The sequence below is a fragment of the Colius striatus genome, chromosome 4, assembly GCF_028858725.1.
Source record: "Colius striatus isolate bColStr4 chromosome 4, bColStr4.1.hap1, whole genome shotgun sequence".
Taxonomy (NCBI): Eukaryota; Metazoa; Chordata; class Aves; order Coliiformes; family Coliidae; genus Colius; species Colius striatus.
The window spans coordinates 63111073-63133533 of NC_084762.1; the positions used below are offsets into that span (position 1 = coordinate 63111073).

Here is a 22461-nt window from a genome sequence, read left to right on the forward strand (position 1 = left end):
CCCACATCCGAAACTCATCACACAATTTTGGCTCTAAGATGGCATCTGCTACACTTCCCATCAGGATTTGCTAGGTGATTCTGAAAGTGGCAGTGGGGAAAGATGGTTTTGAGAGGTGCAGCAAAGGAAAGTTAAGGCAGAACTTTTACACTCACCCTAGATTTCATTAATCTATCAAATATCCACCTATCCTCACCAACCACAGTTGAGTTAGTCACCTGACAGACATACCCATTGGTTAGGGAGCTCTGGTTCTTAATATTACATGTATTTATGTTGATTTTCTAACCCTATTTCTTTTTGAGCGACAGTTCAAGCTACGTCATCTAACAGAGACACCAAGAATCAGAAGTGTCTTCATGGAAGACTAAATCTTCATTTAACATTTTCTTTCAACTGAGGATTTACAAGTTACAAATGCAAGTTTTAAGAATTATTAAGCAGTTCAACATTTCTTCAAAGGGAACAATCTGATGTATCTTGAGGTGAACCGAATAGAGATCCTAGGCTCTGTAGTCAGCTCCTCCACTATTTAGCAGAACAAACCCATAGGGGCGGGTTTGCCAATCATGGCATAAGTCATCTAAAAACTGTCTAACTTGCCCTAACTTGGCAACAGTCCCCAGCTCCCTAACATCTCACCTACATCACCAATAGATCAGCGTAGAGGTTCAATTTCAGATCAGTTGGAATCCTACTCTCCCATACTGGTAAAGTGCCCAAGGGCTTTGGAGGTGTCTGGATTTCCCAGGCCACTGCAGGTGCCACTCAGTGCAGCATTTGGTGCTCTCCAAGTTCACAGTTACTCTCTCAAACTTGAAAGTGCCACTCAGAGCATACAAAATGCTGCACATGCATTACAGCAAACAAGCCCCACCTTCCCAAGGGACAGGACTGATACAGTTTCTCAAGCTCCATGCTGCTTGGTTCAAGCAGACATTCCCAACAGAATACTGTATTTGTCTATGACCTGTCTCTCCCTGCGTCCGATGCTGCTGGGCTGTCAGCAAGGCCAGATGCAATTTACATGCCTCCAGTTTGTAACAGACTATTCGAGCACGGTTTTAATTTGATACTCTTTATTATGATATCCAGGAAAACAATAACAAGGTGATTGCTTATTACAGCTTCCACAGACTGGGGCTCCAGGCCTAATTGTCCTGGATCCACACACACAGGCGCACACGCACAAAAGACAACCCTTGCCACAAAGAACTTACAATAAACAAAGATAATGATTAATTGAGAAACAAAGAAGAGGAATCACCTACGTGAGAACACAGGACAGTCTTGGCTTGGCTTCTAGCCTGGAGTTCCTACCCCATTATGGTATTTTTTGTCACCGTGGGCTGAACTTCAATCCGTTAATTACAACGCAAGGTACATTCTTCGACACTTATAACCGACGTAAAGAAGACACAAAGATCAAGGTCTAGACCTTAATTTGTCAAACTGCACAGCAAAACTACAGCCTAGAGATGCAGAGGTCTTAAGTGCCCAGTTTCCTACATGAGAAAGGCAGTAACAGTGAACTGCAATATGGAAAACAAAACCATCCAGGAATACCAATTTCTGATAAACCAGTCAAGACTTACTCATAGATATCTTTGTTTTCATCGCAGTATATCAAATTGCCTAACACTCTCATGTTGGGAATGAAGAAGTGACAACCGTGTTGTGTCGCTGACCTTTAACATTAACCACAATAAATAAGGACGAAGAATGAACACTGAAAAGCTATCAAATCATAAAGCTACACTCTAGCTGCTCTGATTCTGCGAAAAGTTTCAAACAAGGAAAGAAGAAAAAGGAGTTGTCACTTCTGGCACTTACATCACAGATTTGCTACCCTTGAGCTGGATAAAAGTGTTTGCAGAAACCTAAAATAAAAGTGACAGGACACACAGAAAGAGATCAAAAGCAAGCATATTGGATTCAAAACTCAGTAGCATGTTATTTTTTTCGAATCTGAAATAGGAGCTGTTTGTCTTTTGTCTTGTCAACATCAAAAGAACTTCTCTAAAAGGCAGAAAGAAGCCTACTACATCTGCAGCCCAGAAATCCTCATGCATCATTCACGACAGGGGAACTGACGGCTGTAGATGCTTAATAGCAGTTCCACCTCACTGAGAGAAAGACACTTGCTATCTGGACGTGAGCTACATCCAAAACACTACACTGCAATATAATTTGTATCAGAATGCATTCACCCTAAAGTGTTTCACTACCCATTAAGTGGGTTCTGCTGACACCCAGCATATTGATGCACTTATTTCTTGCATGTCTGATCCAGAAACTCTCTGGCGTTGTTTCTATTTTATTTCTGAAGAGCATGCCAAATTCCTTAATGTGTACACAACTAGGCTTAGAGAATCCTAAACAGAGCAATGAGAAGAGGGGATATAACCACCAGACATCCACTGCAATGACTTAACAGTATAAAAGTGATCAATGGAGCTGAGACTAGTTTGAGGTCTGTGGCCAGTGGAGTTCCACAGGGATCGGTTCTGGGGCCAGTCTTGTTCAACATCTTCATCAATGACTTGGATGAGGGGACAGAGTGTATCCTCAGCAAGTTGGCTGATGACACCAAACTGGGAGGACTGGCTGATTCCCCAGAAGGCTGTGCTGCCATTCAGCGGGATCTTGACTGGCTTGAGAGTTGGACAGAGAGGAACCTCATGAGGTTCAACAAGGACAAGTGCAGAGTCCTGCACCTGGGAAGGAATAACCCCATGCACCAGTACAGGCTGGGGGGGGTCAAACTGCTGAAGAGCAGCTCTGCAGAGAGAGATCTGGAAGTGCTGGTTAATAATAAACTGACCATGAGCCAATAATGTGCCCTCGTGGCCAAGAAGGCCAATGGCATACTGGGATGCACCAAGAAGATTGTGGCAAGCAGGTCAAGGGAGGTTCTGCTCCCTCTCTACTCTGCCTTGGTGAGGCCTCATCTGGAGTCCTGTGTCCAGTTTTGGGCTCCCCAGCTCAAGAGTGATGGGGAAGTGCTGGAGGGAGTCCAGTGCAGGGCCACCAAGATGATCATGGGATTGGAGCGTCTTCCTTATGAGGAAAGGCTGCAGGAACTGGGGCCGTTCAACTTGGAGGAGACTGACAGGGACATCATTAATACAAGTATTTAAAAGGTGTATGACAAGAGGATGGGTCAACACTTTTTTCTGTAATATCTAGTGATAGGACAAGGGGTAGTGGACAAAAGTCAGAACACGAAAAGTTCCACTTCAACGTCAGGAAAGACTTCTTTACTGCGAGGGTGACAGATCCCTGGCACAGGCTGCCCAGGGAGGTTGTGGAGTTTTCTTCTCCAGAGGTTTCCAAAACTTGCCTGGACATGGTCCTGTGTGACCTGATCTATGTGGACCTGCTTTAGCAGGAGGCTTGGACTAGATGATCTCTGTAGTCCCTTCCAATCCCTACCATTCTGTGTTTCTGTGCAAGAAGTAACCCAAGGACTTGCATACTAAGGTGATCATTACTACTACAGCCTTCAGGCATTAAATTACAACCCTGTGGAACACAGCACCTCTGTCGCATTACCTAGGAATCAGCTGGTGAACTTCTTAAAAACAGGAAAACAAAATGAGAGCAACCTAACAACCCTCCCTTCCATCTCATACCTGGAGAAGCATAGAGTTTCTTGCAAAGCCCCCTCGATATATAAAGGGTTCACGTGGTGAAAAAAAACCAAGTCCCACACAAAAACGCTGTACATCTTCCTGGCTGTTAAGCAATCTTGGGGTTTTGAGCCAAGAGAAACTACAATTTCATAATTCCTGTTCCTACACCACTACTATTACTGTGCACTGCTTGGAAATCTCAAAATTATGACAGATAAAAGGTATCTCAGTGCAGTAGAGCATACTATTTTCCCTTCCTCCATAGTATCTGACAAAAATCCGTTAATAAACTGTTTGGCAGGTAGAAGCTACCAGACAGACCAGCTCCCTGTTGCTATTGATGACGGCAAGCACTTCACTGAGATCTTCCAACTTGTGCTGTAATCTTGTGCAATTTTCAACCAAATGCAGAGTTTAAAGGGGAAGCTGCCTTAGGGCTTGATTCACATCTTCCTTGCATCTCGTCTTGCTTATTTGAGTATCTGCAGGATTACCATCAGGAAACTAATCCAGTGGAAAAGCAACTAAGCAAAGAAGCCAGTTTTCAGCTGCACTCAGCCAGCTCACCATGCAACCAGAAGAGCTTGTGCTAGACAAGGTGGAGGCTAGAACTCCAGTTTGGGCAACAACCTATAGGAGTTTCAGCTTATCATGACTATGAAAATGCTCCCTTCCTTCTAATATCAAGCTTTGCCCCCAACAAAATCACCTCAGTTGCAGTTAGTCAGAAACCAGTGAGGAGCACAAGGACTGCATGTGACCCGTAACTGTTTTGATGGAAATCTAGTTACTTGTACCCAAGCACCAAGAGGCTTATTAAAATTCTGCATAACAGAACTCCATAAACACAACTAAAATTTTCAAACAAAAAGGCATTTAGGAATATTATCAAATGCTTGCCAGTAACTACCGACTTTCTCAATGCATTACCCCAACATACTTTAAGTAGACTCTACTGTCAGCAGAAACAGCTGATGCATTTTCTCTGCATGGCAAAACCCTCGACTGTTCCTCAGTTTGGGCATACGATCATCCAAAAAGTGGTACACTTCCAAAAAGCCAAGTTCATGAGTAATTCACAGGAGCAATCAATCTTTGCAACTAGTCAAGAGGATAAAGCATCCAGATAAAAGTAAAAACTCTGGAAATTAACCTAGGCTGCTCTGCATTCCTTATTTGTACTTTGAGTTACATAGAACTTTTTAGTAAAACACAGGTTTTGACAGTAGATTCAGGCACCTAAACCACACAGAAAAAGGTCTGAAATTCTGTTCCAGGTCTTGAAAAGTTCTAACAAAATAGGGCAGAGAGAAAGGGTTCAAGAAAAAAGTCCAAGCCAAACAAATCCTATCCACACTCTGCAGGAATTACTCACTTTAAATCCATCTACACAGACAAAGCCTTCTCTGTGGGATCTGGTAATTAACCAGGAGAAACTACTACAGGCTAAGCTATTTTATTAGGCACAGGAATACAATCATGAGTGCTTCAGTCATTTCCATTTCTAAATTTTCCTGATTCCATGATTGAGAACACATGATTAGACAACTAATCTTCCTCCAGCTTACAGACAAAGAGTCAAAATGCAGTCACATTGGAAAATAATTTTTAAGCAATTTGAAAGAAGTTACCCAGGCAAACAATAATCTCATGCCAAAACAAATAATATCAAACTGGAAACAGAAGTCTCAGAATCTTCTAAATATATGGGTGTTTCCATCCCAAGGTAGAAAATTAAATTACTGCTTTTGCCTCATCCAAGAAGAGAAATCTGTATCTTTAGTTATGAAACGAGAAACAAAAGTAACTGGCTTTCAATACTCTATCCAAATTCTAGAGCAGCTGAAATTATTCTCTATTACTTTGCAGAAAGCAACAACTCTTGTAAGGCAAGGATGAAGATTAAGCCACTGTGGATGCAAAAGTGCTCTTTTTTTCCAAAGTCCAAAGGCCAAGAAATGTGTCCATAAGGCCAAACGTAACAAAAAAAAAAATGTCAGAATTAACAGGCGAGAACATACTCTTTTTAAGTACTTGGAAGTGAACTTGAGATTTACATTTCATGATCACTGTGCCAAAGAACAAGGTTTACAAGAATCAGTTTGCCTTAGGGAAACAAGTATTATAACCCTCAGACTCCAGTAAAGTCTTAAAAATCTCAAGAAGTACCTCAAAGGCTTCTTTCATAATTGTTCCTCCACCTTTTATAATTTTGACAGCCCCAGGACAAGTAAATGTCACAAGCAAACTGACTTAGATTCTAAGTACCAGACTAGAAACACCTAAAATTTGCACCTTTTGGCTTAAGGTACAACTTCAAAGGAAGGCACACGGCATCTGTGAAGGTCCTTTTAGAAACAACAGACATGAAACATGATTTTGTGCAGCAAGTATTTAATGTATGCAATTCCCTCAAAATTTCTGAGTTCCATTATTCCGGTTTCATGGTCAGATCAGATAGATTCCCAGTTTCATCACTTGAGTTTTGCTTCTTCAAATCAAGATACGGTATAGCTACTTCCACTGAAGCAGACTGGGCATACTACAGGGCATGCTGCCCTAGAGTACTCAAGTTAAGCAAGTCCAAGTCTGTCAAGTCCACTTCAGAAGCAAATACTCAGGAACTGTGTCTGAAATTAGCTGAAACACAGAACAAATTACACTGCAGTAACTGTAAATAGTACTAAGCAACTGAAGATTGGATAGTGACTTGTAGTCAAGACTTTGTACTAGAAATGTTTATTCTGTATAGTAAACAACCAAACTGTAGAAGATACAGAATGCAGATTTATTATTTTGTTGGGTATAAACTCAAGTATAATAACTGTTTTTAATTAAAACTATTTTATCTATCAGCTTGACTGCTCATAATTACTCCTCTCAATCGATATGCAGTCCAATATTGGGGTTGACTTGAAAGACTAATTTACCAACTTCTTCTCAAGACTGAATTAAATCTCTAACTCATTCTCTCAAGTGAAATGGGTTGAATTACACCCATTACAAAAAGGTACGGAGGAAACATTAACTGCATGTTAAACTGGAAAATTAACTGGACAAAGCTTCACATTTAATAGAATTACAAAAGACAAAGGAAAAATATCTTAAATTAAGATTTTTCCAGTTATAGTAAAGGGCAAAATAAATCAATTTTAAGATGTTGTAGCTTTTAAATATTTGTTCATAAAAATATATAGAGCAGAAATCAAACTATTTCCTAACAGAGGTGAAACAAAGCAAAGCAGTTAGAATAAAGGAATGTTTCTCATAACTTGACCCATTTATCTAACAAATCCCTTCTTCGTGGAGCATTAAATGCCTCTTAAAACAATCACAACACCACACTGTAAGAATCTCCACCCTCTAAAATCAGACAGACACATGTTCAAAGAAGGTCCAACACACACCAAATCTCCAAGATACATACACTTCAAAAGCACAGACAGGAGTTAACAGTGCTACTCAAATAAACCTTTTCCACGGCCATACACTCTTGCCCTCTAATTTGCAAGTGCTAAAGCTATCTATAAAAAAAAAAAATGGTATTTTGTTCCTCACAAGAGATTTCTAATCAACAAACAATAAGACTCCGTAACATCTCCAATTAGTTCAGTGTTGTTTTAATGATTTGGGGCAGTCCTTAGAGCAGATGCTGTGTGGCTAATAACTACAAAATCAAGAGGTTTATTGGTGTGGTCTCAGAATTCCAATTTCAACTGTAAATTTGAAACAAGGTATTTAACTGAAAAGCCAGGGTATCTGAAAATGCATACTAGGTTTTTACTTCAACTTTGCAATACTTCTTGAAGAACTTGAAAAAGTGAAGTTGGCAGAATGGTACGTATCACCAAGATTACAAAAACTGGAAGGGAATACTACATTGCAACAGTGATCCTCATTAAATGAAGTTATTTCATCACAATAAATGCTTAAAAAAGTGTCAATGTTATTTAAAAAGTGTTGTATACCCCACCCCCGTGAGTATTTGAAGACAGATAAACCTTTTCCTTAGTCAAAATGGCTTTTAAAAAAAGTTTCTCAAAACAACAGCAATAATCAAAAAACATGAATTGTATTTTCTTTAATCCATAACATCGCTAGTGCCGAAGGGCCATCCATGTAAAAAGCAGATTCTTTGGGGATATTAGTCAATTAACTTAATAAAACCCAGTTTTACGAGGATTTATCCTTCCTGCTCCGAGGTGAGTCTGCTCCATTTGAAGTCACTGTTCCATTTATTCCATTTTCTGGAAAAAAGAAGAAAACATTTTTCCAATACGATGAGATGCTTTATATTTTATAACATTTTTGTAGGTCTCATACAAACTTTTTTTTCTGATGTATTTTCTCTGTAAAGCCTCATCGTTATCGCTCATCAATACAACCATATAATGATATTTTCAAAGAGCACAAAGTTTTAAAAGTTTACTATGATCCAGTCTTGTTTCCTGATATGGCCAGACACTGAAATATGTGCATTACATACACTGAAAATCAAGTCTAACTATCTTATTTCAGAAGGTATTACCTTTAAGAGTAGAATACTCGGCCTGTAGATGAGGCTGTCTTGTGAAATTCTGGAGACACACAGTATATACACAACTCATCACACTCCTCCACTTATTTTACAACCTTTTCATGTGTACAGGAACTCTTTCTAAACTTATACACAATTTTTCAAATACATACTTTAAGATATAGAACTCATTTATGTTCTAATGAAGATATTTACACAGACAAGACAACAGTGAAACATCAGTTAGATCTGAGGTGAGTATGACATGCAAATATGGAAACAGTTCAAGCAGAAGGCTATGCACCTATCTATGAATACAAAAGCAAGAATGCACTTTACCAACTGCAACTCTCTACTTCTATCCCACTTCTGTGCCAACTTAAAAGTTCTCAAGACCTTTTAATTTGTACAAGTACCATATTGACTATTTGACAGCAAAAGTTTGCCCTAGAACAATGACCTACAAGCTACAGATTTATACTGCATACAATTTAAGTGCAAAATGAAGCAATGTGATATCACTGTGAAATAAAAGTATCCCCTTTTACCAGTGTCACGATAACCTAAGAAAGCAGAGATGCTGTTTGACAGCAACCACGTTTATCTAACAGACTGAAGAACACAGTGCATAGCCAGCTATGATGCTTGCTGCTTAACATCTCTGCTCTGGCTTACAGCATTGTTCTGACTTCAGGCAAACGTTGTGGAGTTTTGTACTAATAATTGGTTAAATTAATGTTTTTCATCTGCAGATGTGTTGCAGATCACCACAGAGTGGCCAATCCCCCAAAAACAACTGTTGATTTCCCTTGCTTCCCCACTACATCCAAATATGCACCCATTTATGTAAACAAGCAACAAGAAGAAAATAATAAGATTAGAAACAAAGATGAGACTGAAATCAGACACAGGTCCAATTAGTCACATGGAAACAGTCAAAGTCTATCCAACATATCAGGTTGTAAATGACACCACCACTTTAAGCCTACATAAGGTGGTCTTTGGATACTTTTCAAAAAGTTTGTGTAATTATTAAGTCAAGAAGCTTACAATGAGCTAAATCCAAGCCAGCTAAATGAAATCATATTTTCTTAAAACAGTTCAGTCAAAACAAGTGAAAGCAAAACTAAGAGCAAGAATCAGTATGTGCCTGGGTACGTCACCTACACCGCCACCAGGATTTTTCTACTGTCATTTCTTGCTTTTGGCACAGTCTAAAACGTAACACATTTTAACCTTGGCTCCTAAAAATCCATCTAATCACATAGAAAGAAAAAAAATCCCTCTGTTTTAAACAGTTTAATTGCATATATTACTCTTTCAAAAACATTGTTTTGCTGTGTCCTATGAAAGTGTTCTGAACAGAAAACACAGGGCTGTTCAAAACAGAAGAATCTCAAACAACACTAACCTTTCAGATTTTAAAGTTCTTTTCTTTCCATTTGAAATAAGCTGTAAAATACCCTGGTCTTTAAGACAAGCATAACTCAATTATTTTGAGAATAAAATCACAATTCCAATTAATTGGCTTTTTCACTATTTGTTTAACACTTGCAAGTCTCCCTTGAGGTTGGGTGTAAACAAGCAAATTGACCAAGTTAGATGAATGAAACAGTTTAAGAGATTTTAGAAAGTTACTACATTTTTGAGACTCTGATTAAAATGTCACCAAGTTTGCATTTTTCAAACATCTGTCATTGATTCCACAAAAATCCTCACAGTAAGACAATGAGTATGAAGCTGTGATTAAGTCGGACACCTACACAGGAAACTACATCCACTCAATTAAAAATCAGAAGCCCAAGTCGGTTTTCTGGTGAAAACATGCCAACAACACACAAAAGCCAAGCTGTGATAATTACAAATCATCAAAAGGGAGTAGAGAAATACTCTAAAGCACATCAACTGAATAAAAAAGAATCCTGAAAAAAACCCACCAATCACCATATTGATCTCTGAACACAAATCTCAGTTCTCAGTGCAAATGGTCTTCAGACATCTTGTGTTCAGTACATTAAAAAGTGGAACAGGTTGGCAATACACAATTGCCAAAGATCATGCTGAATTAAGCTTTTGAAATTACCTTTGCAGTTTCAAAAAAGTGTAGAAATTATTCAAGCTAGCAATTAAATATACCAAAGTCTAACTTTCAGTACAACAGAAATATTTAAGTATGGGTACTATTTTCTTTTAAAAAGTAGCACTTAATTTTCTTTTTAAGAAAAAGCATTTGGTTTCGTGCCCTTTCCATAAAAAGAGCGTGACATTATCAAGAAGGCAAACATGAAGTCACTAGTTTGTTCCCAAACGCTTCTGTACAGCTTCAGAGTAGTAAGCAATTATTCACTCCCCTTAAAAGAGATATCAAAATTCTATTTTTGATAGGAACAGTTTAATATAAGCTTATTTACTGTATCATCAAACCATCTCCTTGTCCTAAATCTCCAGAATTTAGTATCAATAAAAAGCAAGCTTGAAATTAATTGCAAGAAAAAATTAGAAGTAATTGATCAGATCTAAAAATGTGTCAGTTCCATTTTTGTAAGTGTATGCATGACACATCTTGCTCAAGTAACAAAAGTCAGACATAATAAAAGTCTCATGTTGCACTAAGAAATGGTGATTCTTTCACTCAGTCTATTAGAAGAGAAAAAACCAAGCAACTAAAATCTAGTGATTTTTCAATTAAAAAAAACCCCAAACCAAACCACCCACTATGTTCACCAACTAATACTGTTTCTGTAACTGGAGTCATCTCACTTGCAAGTGAAACAAAATGTTTCTATAGTAATTATATTTTTTAAAAATCTCTCCATTATCTAAAGTTGTTTTTGAGAAGTCAAGGCAATGGGAAAACTGAAAATACAAACCTCTTTCTTTTCTGGAGTTCTTTCCTTTAGCTGTTACAAACTTCTTTTTCACTGACTGAGGCTGAGAAGATGAATGCTCTCTCCACCTCCGAAGCTGGAAATTGATGAACTTCCACATCATAAATGCCTGAGCCATGCAGATGGAGGCAAGCACACTGATTCTAGAAACAAAACACGGGTAAAGGTTTGTCAATAACTTTATCTCATTATGCAATGAGGAAAGTAGACCATCACCTTAGATTTTTTTTTTTTTGTATGTCATGAACTACCTTTTTGCTCATGTTCAAACACTAATTTGTAAAAGTTTGGGGTTTGGGCTGGGTTTTTGGTGGTTTTTTGGTCTTATGTTTTCCCTCCCAGCTCCTCCTAGTAACATTCATTTTCTAAGTCATGCAAAAGTTAGCTCATGTAGGGCAACTAGGCTTAGCACAGCTTAACAAAACTAGATATGTGAGAGTGAAGTCTTTGCTCCTCCATCAAAACCAAGAAGCACTAACTTTCCTTCCCACTTTCTCCTTTCTCAGTATTACTCTCAAGGTACTAGGTAGTAACAGCTGAAACAGTCTGGCAGTTCTGAGTATCAATTCTGTCGAGTAATGCTGGCATTGCCAAAGTTCTAATAACTTCCTTTTCTGGATTTAATTCATAAAAAGGCCAGGTACTTGGCTGAACATTCTGCATCACACTGCAGCAATAAGAGCTATAATAAAGGCAGAAAAAGAGGTAGAAATCTTCAATTGAGGCCAAAGATACTCTCGGCATAATACCTTGACTTCTATAGATAAACTGACTGCAGTTATATCTAGAATTCAATTTACTAACTCTGAACCATTTGAAAGTAATCTCTGTAATTGGATATTCGGTTATGTTTTTTTCTGACCAAAAGAGTAACCAGTTACTCTGTTTTCTCTGCTGTAGACTGTAACTTCTTCCATTCATTTCACTGTGCCTTACAACTTTGTTACAGAAAGTATTCTTCTTGATTTCATCATGTGCATGACCATACCTAACCATGAATTGCATGGCTTTTATATTGTGTATTTAACACGGGTTTACACCTCATGCTTAAGAACTGTTCCAAGTGTACTATACCTAACAGCCAGGATATTAAAGTTTCCAGTACTGAAATTCAGCTGCTGATCTTCTGCTCTTGCCAGTCCAAAGCCAAAAGTGAGGACCGAGAGAATCAAGGTGAGAAGCCTCCCCAAAACAAAAAGAACTGCCCACAGTGAAAATCTACAAAGAAAAACAACACAAACACTAGATGAATTGTCCACTCACAATACAAGTCCTAACAACTTGTAAAAAAACCCTTTTAAAAAAAGAAAACAAAAAATCTATCAGCAACTAGTGTAAGATGTTATTTGATTTTATGCTGCTACTAACATTTAAATAGTCTAATAAGGTAAAGAAATAATTGCTTCAGAGATATAAATACAAAAATGAGTCTGCGGAACTGTGGCCTCTGAAGTTTCTTGTAATTCTGGTTAATGATTAAATACATAAGGCTTTGAGACAGAAATTACAAGAACTTAAAAAATAACGACTACTTACCCTTTCTGGTATCTTTCATCACTGAAGTAGAAAAGACGGGATATGTGGAAAAGAAATTCAACAAAGTAATGCAACACCAGAAGAACAAGTCCAAGATGAGTCAGACTATCAAAACAAATAAAAAAGTCATTCAGATATTTTTTGTTAGATGTTTAGGACAGCATGAAGCTGACAAAAGTTTATAAATGGACTTACTTCAAGAGATAGGCTCCAGCAATATGAAAGAGATAAAGTCCAATGTAGACAATCTGGCGAAAGATATCTTCCTATGAGAAAAAAGTAATATGTTACACGTTATACATTCTTGTACAATGTTATATATTATTACAAACTATTCTCTAGCCTTGGAAATTCTTAGTTTATCTGGTACTTTAATGTGGTTTGTTCTGACATTCAATTATTCAGCCTAGATCATCTAATTCCACACATAAGTTACTGCTCACTTACTAATATTTGTATCTTAGCCACAGGCTGTTGTGAAAAAAAGGTGTCAAAAATCAGAAAGATGCTTTCCAAAAGGGCCTGTTTTTATTTGATATGACCACTATGCATACTAGCTATTACAGTACTTATTTGGTAAGTATTACTGTATTGTCAGCTATGTTCCTTCAGTTCAGCATTGTTTCCTGCCAATCAGATTCTGTCAGACTGTTACAACAATGAGATAACTGCCTATGAACCAGAATGCAAAGGCTTCCAAGTGTCGACAACTATTTTAAAAATTTGTCACCCAAGATTCTGGCACACTGTTGCTGGGAAATACAAAGAGTAATGTTATTAACCAGTCATGTTATGCTATACGGTTACCCTTCAATTTAGGCTTTCACCAGTCCCATTCAATGGAACACTTCATAGACATGAAATAATAAAGAGACATGAATTAAACTATAGATACTCAGTACATGAAAAGCAGAAGGTGCCATCCATGAACACAAAATCACTGAAGTATGCCAAATCACAAGAAAAATCTGAAGTGATATACAGAGTATATCCACTTGTGCTTAAGAAACATCTGCTTCTTGGAAAAATTCTCTAAATTTCAGGAAAGGGTCTTTAGCTTTGTCTTGTATATGCAATTAAAAAGAAGGCCTAAAAATGTAATCTTGTAAGACCTACACTACACTATGTTGTACTCTGAAAATAGAGAATCAAACACTTGCGACAACAGCAAACATATGCATACACAAAGAGAGAGAAAATAAAGATGTATTCTAAACTATCTGAAAGGAAACAAAAAAGATGGGTTTTTTTGATAAATTAGAAAATAGTAAAAATGCTCAATTTCTCCAAGTACTACTGGGAAGAGCCTTTTGCACTTTATCTTCAGAAATGCCATACCACTTAAATAGCCCATGCTGCCTGCTTAGACAAACTGGAATAATGCAGGTGCAGGTAAACAGTATCACAGAGAAAGCTGAGCCAAGAACTTTTCTTATCTATGTCAGCAATACAGACAGTTCCCTCAAGAGATGGAGTAACACAGAGAAGCCAAGATGGCAGAGGTCAAACCCTGGCCAAAGAAATATCAACTATGAATCTGCTAGAACAAATGAAATATCACTCTTACAACTTAATGCAAAAGTCAGAAACCAGAATTCTACACAGTGACCCAGTAAAACACTCCTATTCAATATACAGCACCTCTGCTGTTTGTGACAACTTTCTCGAAATTACGTTAAGAAAACTTCCACAGTTGGATATGAAGTCAAATTTCAGAGATATCCCTAGTACAATATGTGAACATTGGCTGCAGTGTATCTGCAAAGCACCTCTTTTTATGCTGTGTCTGATCATCTTGAAAACAAAACATCTCATTATTTTCCTAAGCCCCTTCTAGGCTCTCGAACACAAGATCTACGGTTATGTAACACCTCTGATTTTCCTGAATAAAGTACAACTCTGGCAGCAGAGACACAGTCCAGTCACAGAGCAACAACAGAAGCACAGAATAGTCCGGGTCAGAAGGGACCCTTAAAGATCACCTAGTTTAATTCCCCCTGCCATGGGCAAGGACATCTTCCACTAGACCAGGTTGCTCAAAGCCTCATTCAACCCAGCCTTGAACAATTCCAGGGATAGGGCATCCACAACTCTGTGGGAAACCTGTTACAGTGCCTCAGGGCTTTCATCACAAAGCCTATCTTCCTATCTAAATCTGCCTTCAGATTAAAAACATTGCCCTATGTCCTGTCACTATGGGCCCTGATAAAAAAAACACAAACAAAACACAACAACAACAAACACCCCCCCCCCCCCCTCCACCTTTCTTGTATGCCTTCAAGTACTGAGAGGCCACAATAACATCTGGCCAGAGCCCTCCCTTCTCCAGGCTGAACAACCTCAACTCTCTCAGCCTTTCCTCATAGCAGAAGTGCTCCATCCCTCTGGTAATTTTTGTGGCCTCCTCTGGATCTGCTCTAACAGGGCCACGTCTTTCCTGTGCTGAGGACCCAAGAGCTGGATGCAGCACTGCAAGTGGCACTGCATCACATCAAAGCAGAGGTACAAAATCTCCCCTCCCTTGACCTGCTGGCCATGTTGGTTTTGATGCAGCACAGGACATGGCTGGGTTTCTGGGCTGCAAGTGCACGTTGCTAGCTCATGCCCATTTATCTGCCAGTACCCTCAAGTCCTTCTCTGTAGGACAGCTCTCAATTCGTTCATCCCCAGTCTGTACTGATATTGAGATTCCCACGACCCAGGTGCAGGACAACTTCATGAAGTTCACATGGACCCAATCCTGTCAAAATCCCTCTGGATCACACCCCTTTCCTCAAGCAAATAAAGTGTGCCACTCATCTTGGTGTCATCTGCAAACCTGCTGAGGGTACAGTCAATCCCATCGTTTATTTCACTGGTGAAGAAATTAAATAGCACTGAAAAATACCACTCATTACTGGTTTTCTAATCCTTCGAAGCACCCATCCAACCAGCTCCTTATCCATCAGATCCATCTCTATCAAATTTAGAGGTAATAAGGCTTTTAATATGGTATCCCACAGCATTATCCGTTGTTCAAGTAGATGACATTAGAACATCTTCCCTTATCCACTGATGCAGTCACTCCACCACAGAAAGCCACTAAATCAGTTGAGCATGATTTGCCTTTGTTGAAGTCATATTGAAGAGTTTAAAACAGCAAAATTCAAGGAGGAAATTACACGTGCAACAAGAGTCTATGCAAAAACACGCAAAAAGACTACTTAAATTGGTCTAGGAATGCAAAAAGCATGCTACAAAACAATTTACAGTAAACTCAGTGTTTTGAGAATCCCAATAGAGAAAATCCTTAAGGGGGAAGGAAAGGATGCCGATAAAAATTTAGCATTGAGAAAAAAATCTCAATACATGTCTAACCAGAACTTCTGCTGAGGAGAATGTTATTTAAATTAAATCTCAGAGTTTAATATTTCATGGATTTATGAAACTATTCATAAAAACTAGTTGTATCTGTATCATGCTTCATGAAGCAATTGGGATTTCAATAAGACCATTCAGACTACTAATTACAAGAAACAAAAAGGAAGCATTTGAAAAGAAAGTCTCACATTAATTCGCTCAATGGAAAATTTTTTTAACAGATGAGAAACACTAGTAATTTTTATTATATGACAGGTAGCAAGTTTTACTGCAATTTGAAATACGGGGTTTAGCTGAAAGCTAAAAAAACCCTATCTTCTCATATGGGCGTTTGAGCAAAGAAAATTCCATCAGAAAAAGCAGGTAACACAAATAAGAACAGGGAAGGAAATGCAGGGTAACACATTACTCTAAAGTCTAAAAGAAATTAACTATTACATTGCTGGAATAACTTGCTTTGAAGGGCTTTCGTTTTCCATGCTGAACTTACTTTTTTAGTTTTCTGGAAGTACAATTCTGGAAAAGCATGAAACCAGTATGCCAACTGTAAGATGTAGAAAAACTTCATTTGAAACCTGTACAATACAGCAAGAATTGAAAAATATTACTTTTTATTAACAAACATTTAAGAAACTTTCTAGTGAACACCATTATTCACTGTCTCTAAAGAAAGAAAAATACACATCATTCCTGCTACCCAACTCAAAAGTGAGGTTTTTAAAACCCAAAATCATTAAGATAAATACAGCTTGCAAAAATTTAATTCTTTACAGAACAACCTGCAAAAAGAGAACACTATATGCTACAAATTGTTAGAAAATCAAGTTCTTCCATAAATATGATCAAAAGTACATCAGTGACTAATATAGCTTTACAGACTACTTATTTCACACAGATTGAATGTGACACAATCCTCCCCAACAATGCTCCAAGGAAGAGGCCTTACGGAATCAGAGCGTGTGGATAGTCCCTCCACAGAGAGGTTGGATCTGATATATAGTTCTCCTAAAAAAAAAAAACCAACAAAACAACAGACAACAAACTCCAATAAATCTTCAAAGATACTATTTTCAATTCAGAAATAATGAACATGCATGTCTGTATTTATGCGTACGTGTGTGTGTAGATACAAACATGCACTTATCTACACACACAAGTAAGAGCTGCAGATCAATCTATTTCTTTTATAGAAAGAAAAAAAAAAACAATTCCAAACCAACAAACTGCAACCTCCTCCCGCAAAAAAAACAAACAGCAACCAAACAAACCAAGCACTCATTCAAGATAGCATCCTTATGAGATGGAGGTTATTTCAGCATCACTACAGACGTAAGTCTTTCCTTGTACACTGCTGACAAGTTTTGAGCTTAACCAAGAGAAGGAAAGTTTTTTCAGGAATCGTTATGTTAAAGAGGAGAAAAAAACCAAACATATTCTTGGCCTTTTTTGAAACTACGCTTACATACATAGAGTCATTAATAAAGAGCATGTCATCTGAAAGCACATACCTAAGCCTACAGCAAATTGTCCATACACCCACTCCCTAGGCTGTCAAAAGGCTATATATGACGCTTTTTAAACATTTATTTAACATTAATAAGCCAATACAGAAAAACTACAGAGAACTATGTACCATAAGTTGACAGTAAGATAACTCAGACTGAACAATAACAATGCTACTGGTCTTCATACTCAGTTATGATTACAGCCTACATACACAGAATCACTAAACTTGTCTCTGCTTTAATATAAGAACCAGCTACAATGAGAAAAATAAGCCAAAAAATCATTTATCATCATCATAAGTTTTTGAATCTCATAATGTTAACAGAAGAAAAAGCATACTTACAGAGACAAGAATACTTGTTCCCCAAACACAGGAGAAAAGGTAGAATGCACTAAGTTGTCCAGACTCATTGAACTTGCTGTGCTTTGTTTTTGAAAAGTGCATTTTCCTGTTAATTTTCTGAAATGAAAGTTCATTGTTACTTATATGCTGTAGTACTTAACATTTACCTGTTGACTGCATTAGAACATCTAAGTTTTGACGTGTGTTTTAACAGTTAAAAGCTTTAACGCAGAAGGTTATTTTAGTTACCTCGATGAAACAAACTGATATTTTGTACTCACATCCAGTATGTACTCCTGAATTACAGCATGTATGATTATTGCTACAAGCATGTAGAAGAAGATTGTAGCCAAGTCTTTGATGCCATAGTGATAGAGAGAGATTGTTTCTGCAGATTGTTCTTCTAAAAGACAAACAGAATAAACTGTTAGGCACCAATACAGCTTATTGGCTAATAAGTTTGCTTTTCAGAGGGATACCTTTCAGACAGTTACAGTTTGCAGTCGGTTGAATAAGTACAAGGCAAATTAAACTGCCATCCTGAGTTAGGTCACAGTTTACAGTCATCATCACATCACAAACTAAATTTGATTCTGGAAGGATGTACTACAAAAATGCAAACTTCAGTGCACTGAAGAAGTTTACCCAAACACATTGAAAGGGTACAATAAAATAATGTTTAACTATCACTTTGCTTTGACTAGTAAAAATTGTCACTTGCAAAACCAGAACAAAAATTAAGGTGAACTTGCTTATCAGTCAGTATTTTAGCAGTAACGATGAATCCGGCAGAACAGAAACATCATCCCTAACCCAATTAATTAAAATGGAGTTTTACTAAAAATAACACAAAGTCCTTGAAAATGGCTTGTTATCTATTCACATGAACAAATTCACCTACCCTCAGCCGCAAAAGTAGAGCATACTAATATTGTCTGAATACACTAATAACTAGCCTCCTGCAAGACACATACCTGTGGCAGGAATGGTAACATTATACTGAAGTGTAACAAAAATGACAGCTGCTTTTGCAGTAATCTGAAAGAGAAAAACCAAAAGTGCTATAAATTCTCACTGAAATGAACAATATTAAACTGAAAACATTGGCCTATGGTTTTAATACTCTCCCCCCAGCACACTTACTCCCTCACATAAAAGCAATCAATTCACATTATCATATCACTTCACCTGACTTTTCAAAGGCAGAACACGTTACGTGATCTCTACAGGTCTGCTTATAGAATACCCAGTCTCCCGAATGCAATATCCTTGAAAATGCTACTTACAAACAGTCTTTTCTACAACACTAAGCTAATTCTGCAATTCTTTCTCCAGTCTACACCATATTGTTGCACGAACAGAATGTACAACATCAGGTAATCCCCGGACCACAAGGCATGTAACAATAGCCAAGGATAAAGTTCATTTAAAGCTACTTCGACAAAATTTGAAGCTCGAGACCATATTCACACATCTGTGGGTGATTCGGAAAGCGTGGTCAGGAAGGGTAGAAGGCACAAAGCAGAGAACCATTTCAGGCCAGGTGCATACCAATTCAATACCATTAGCATTCATTTGACCCTGGGGATCCTTTGGCAAGCTTAAAACACACCATATTTATCAGTAGTGGCACTAGTCCATTCTGATGGACCGTAAGAAAACACAGAACGAATAAAAGTGGTGGGAGGAAGTTTGTTTTAAAGACTTTTTGCACAAGTTCCTATCATAGAATCATAGAATGGTAGGGGTTGGAAGGGACCTTTAGAGATCATCTTGTCCAACCCCCTTGCAGAAGCAGGTCAACCTAGATCAAGTCGCATAGGAACATGTCCAGGTGGGTTTTGAAGACCTCTAAAGAAAGAGACACATAAATTAATTTTCAACTTTTAACACATCTTTCCTGAATTCCAACGTGAATAAACATGTCATTACAAAGAAGGAAAAATAATCACACTTAGCAATATTTATGATCTGATCACTTATTGCAGTAAAAATCTAACATCCTTGTTGCATTTACATGACTAACAAAACAAAATTCCAAAACCCCAAGCTACTTTAAGAATCTTGGAAGGACATTTGAAGTATCTGAAGATAACGATTAGATAACTACTAGGATATATGACCATTTACAAGAAATAAGATTTTTAAAACTAGTACTTACTAAACAAACCCTAGATTTTCTAGGAATTCCTGAATACATGGTGGACTGTTGCACTACACATAACTTCAGGGAAGCCAACCCTTTCGCCTGAATTAGTGAAGTTGCCAAGGGCTCCCTATTCATCAAGGAAGCCTTCAGAAGACAATTAAAACGTTAGTCAATTCTGAACTGCCTGCCCTTTGAAGGCTCTGTCTGCTACTCACAGCCTTAATTCAGTTGCACAAGTCAGGTAGTATAAGCACCTTACCATACCAACATTAACCACTAGACCTATATCAAAGCATTTAAAAAATTGCAACAATCTTCTCAGCCCTTTTTACATTGGAGTAGAAAACATCCTGGATTAAAAAAATGCCAAACAACAAAAGACTTCAGCATATCCAATCCTCCCAAAACTGCCAACTCTACCAGTAACACTGTAAATACAGTAAGTCAGAAGACTTAAAAGGTAATGAGTCCATGTCTTTAACCTCAGCCCCCAGAAATCCATCATACAAGGTCTTGGTGATTTTTTGATAGTAAACCCAGACATAATAGCTCCCTTAGTCTGTCCTTTTTTCCCATGTATATGTATTTTCTTTCCTAATGCCACTGGCCTCTATTACAGGGCAGTATTAACACATGGATAAATTTTTTCTCAAAACCATTCACTAAACGGCTAAAATAACAAAGAGTAACAAACATTTAGCCCACATAAAAAGGAAGCGTCTTGCTTTTGACGGGACACCACTGAGAACATTATGGAAGTCACACAGGTAAGTTGGTTCCCTCGGAAGGTAACCGAGAAGAGTCAGAAAATTTCAGATCACCTGCATCTGACACAAGGGCTCAACGAGAGCGCCTGGTCCTCAAGTGTGTTCAAGCAGCCGGGCTGGCAGGCCCGGCCTTCAGTCAGGCCTGAGATGCCGAAGCTCCATCCGGCTGCTGTCAAACCCGGCAGCTGCCGGCCTCGTCTCCAGCGGGGCAAGAGGGGGCGGCGGGGTGGGCGCAATTTCAGCGCCAGCCGAGACGCCCGCGTGGACTGCACGCTAACGGTGCCTCAGGCCGCTTTTAGTCTCGGGAGGCGACGCGCAGCCCCGGCGGGCGGGGAGCTTGTGTGTCGGGGTCCAGGGGACCCCCCCGTGCACGAGCCCGCCGCCCCTCACGGCGGCTGCACGTACACGTCACCGCTTGTTTCCCAGGGTCGGCCAACGCGCGGCCTGCTGGGAGCCGTAGTGCCGGCGGGGCCCGCAAGGCCGCGCACACAAAGAGCGGGGGACCGCCTGTGGCGGCTGGGCCTCCCCCCGCCCCCCTTCCTGCGGGGCGAGCGCGGCCGCACACTCCTCCCCCGGCCGCCGCGCTCCGACTGCCACGTAACCCCGCCGCCAGCAGGCACTCCCCGCCGCCGCCGCGTGAAGAAGCGCGCCGTGCCGCCTCGCTCCCCGACCCTCAGGACGGCGGCGCGCTGCAGGACACAGTCTCCCATCACGGGGGGCGAGGGGAGATGGGAGCCAGGTCCCCGCGGCAGCCAGGGGCCGCGCCTCTCCGGGGAAGAGGGCGTTCCCCGCGAGGCCAGGCCCGGCGAAGCGAGGATGGGCGATAAGGAGGGCGCCTGCCTTGCCTCCTCCGGCCGTGCGGCGAGCGCTCGGCTCCTCTATCCGCGCACAGCGGGGGCGGGCCGGGGCTGGCGCCGCGCGGCCCGGCGAGGCTGGCAGGCAGGTGTGCCGGGCGGTATTCCCGCTAGTCAAGGGGCAGGCGCAGCGACCCACCCACCCACCTTCCCCTGGCGCATCAGCACGCTCGTTCCCTTCCCGCCCAGCACCCAGAGCCCCAGGCGGAGGGGAAGAAACGGGACGAAGCCCAACTACCGCCTCACCTCAAACATAAGCCCCAACAGGAAGATCATGGCCATGCATGACACGATGTCCGCATGGTTCTGCACGATGAACTCGTGGCTCAGCACCGGCGGGTTCTTGTTGCTCTTCTTGCGGATCGCCATGGCGGGCAGGGAGCTGAGCGCCGCCGCCGCCGCCTCCCCGCTGCCAGCACAGCTTCTCTCGCCGCGGCCAGGAAGAGGCGGGGGGGGGGGGGCGGGGAGGAGACGGCCGCGCAGCCGAGGAATGGCAGCCGCCGCTTCACTTCACCCCGCCCCGGCTCGGCCCGGCCGCAGGGACCTGCCCCGGCCGCCGAGAGCAGCGCCCCTGCCGGCCGGCGGGGCGCCTCCCTCTGTTTCTCCATCCCTCCCTCCTGCCCGCCCCCGGAGGCGGTGAGGGGCAGCGCCCGACAGTTCAAACCCACCAACGACAGCGCTCCTCGCTGCTAGGAGGGCGCTCTGGCTGGCGGTGGAGCTGAGCTGAGCAGCTTAGTGCTACTTCGAGCAGCGGTGTTGCGTGACTGGCAGCAGTGGATGGCTGCTTGCTGGCGGGAGGCTGGAGCACGCACTGGGTACCGGCGCAGCTTCTTTCTCTACCCGGGTGCCGGTGGCAGAAAATGGCCATGGGTCCTCCCGGGGTCGCGGAGGAGGCGGCCGCCTGGTG

The 22461-nt window shown here is 40.4% G+C and overlaps 1 protein-coding gene across 1 annotated transcript; it reads right to left on the reverse strand.

The window, feature by feature from the left end:
- Positions 1-1062: 1062 nt before the first annotated feature.
- On the reverse strand, positions 1063-22051 carry TRAM1 (translocation associated membrane protein 1). The gene is made up of 11 exons (XM_061994706.1): positions 21801-22051; positions 18759-18822; positions 18066-18187; positions 17785-17901; positions 16882-16940; positions 16426-16510; positions 12771-12841; positions 12576-12680; positions 12114-12257; positions 11022-11182; positions 1063-7882 (listed from the first exon to the last, which is right to left on the reverse strand). Exons 1-11 carry the CDS (start codon positions 21921-21923, stop codon positions 7809-7811), a joined length of 1125 nt encoding a protein of 374 aa, XP_061850690.1. The 5' UTR covers positions 21924-22051; the 3' UTR covers positions 1063-7808.
- Positions 22052-22461: the final 410 nt, after the last annotated feature.

Bases quoted from the DNA above. Each gene is read 5' to 3' on its own strand.
- TRAM1 (XM_061994706.1), bottom strand. From the start codon at position 21,923: ATGGCGATCCGCAAGAAGAGCAACAAGAACCCGCCGGTGCTGAGCCAC. The intron at 17,902-18,065 runs GTGAGTACAAAA...CTTTCATTTCAG, and splicing joins TTCAGGAGTACATACTGGAT to AAAATTAACAGGAAAATGCA. The intron at 12,258-12,575 runs GTAAGTAGTCGT...TTTTCTTTGTAG, and splicing joins GATGAAAGATACCAGAAAGG to ATTTTCACTGTGGGCAGTTC.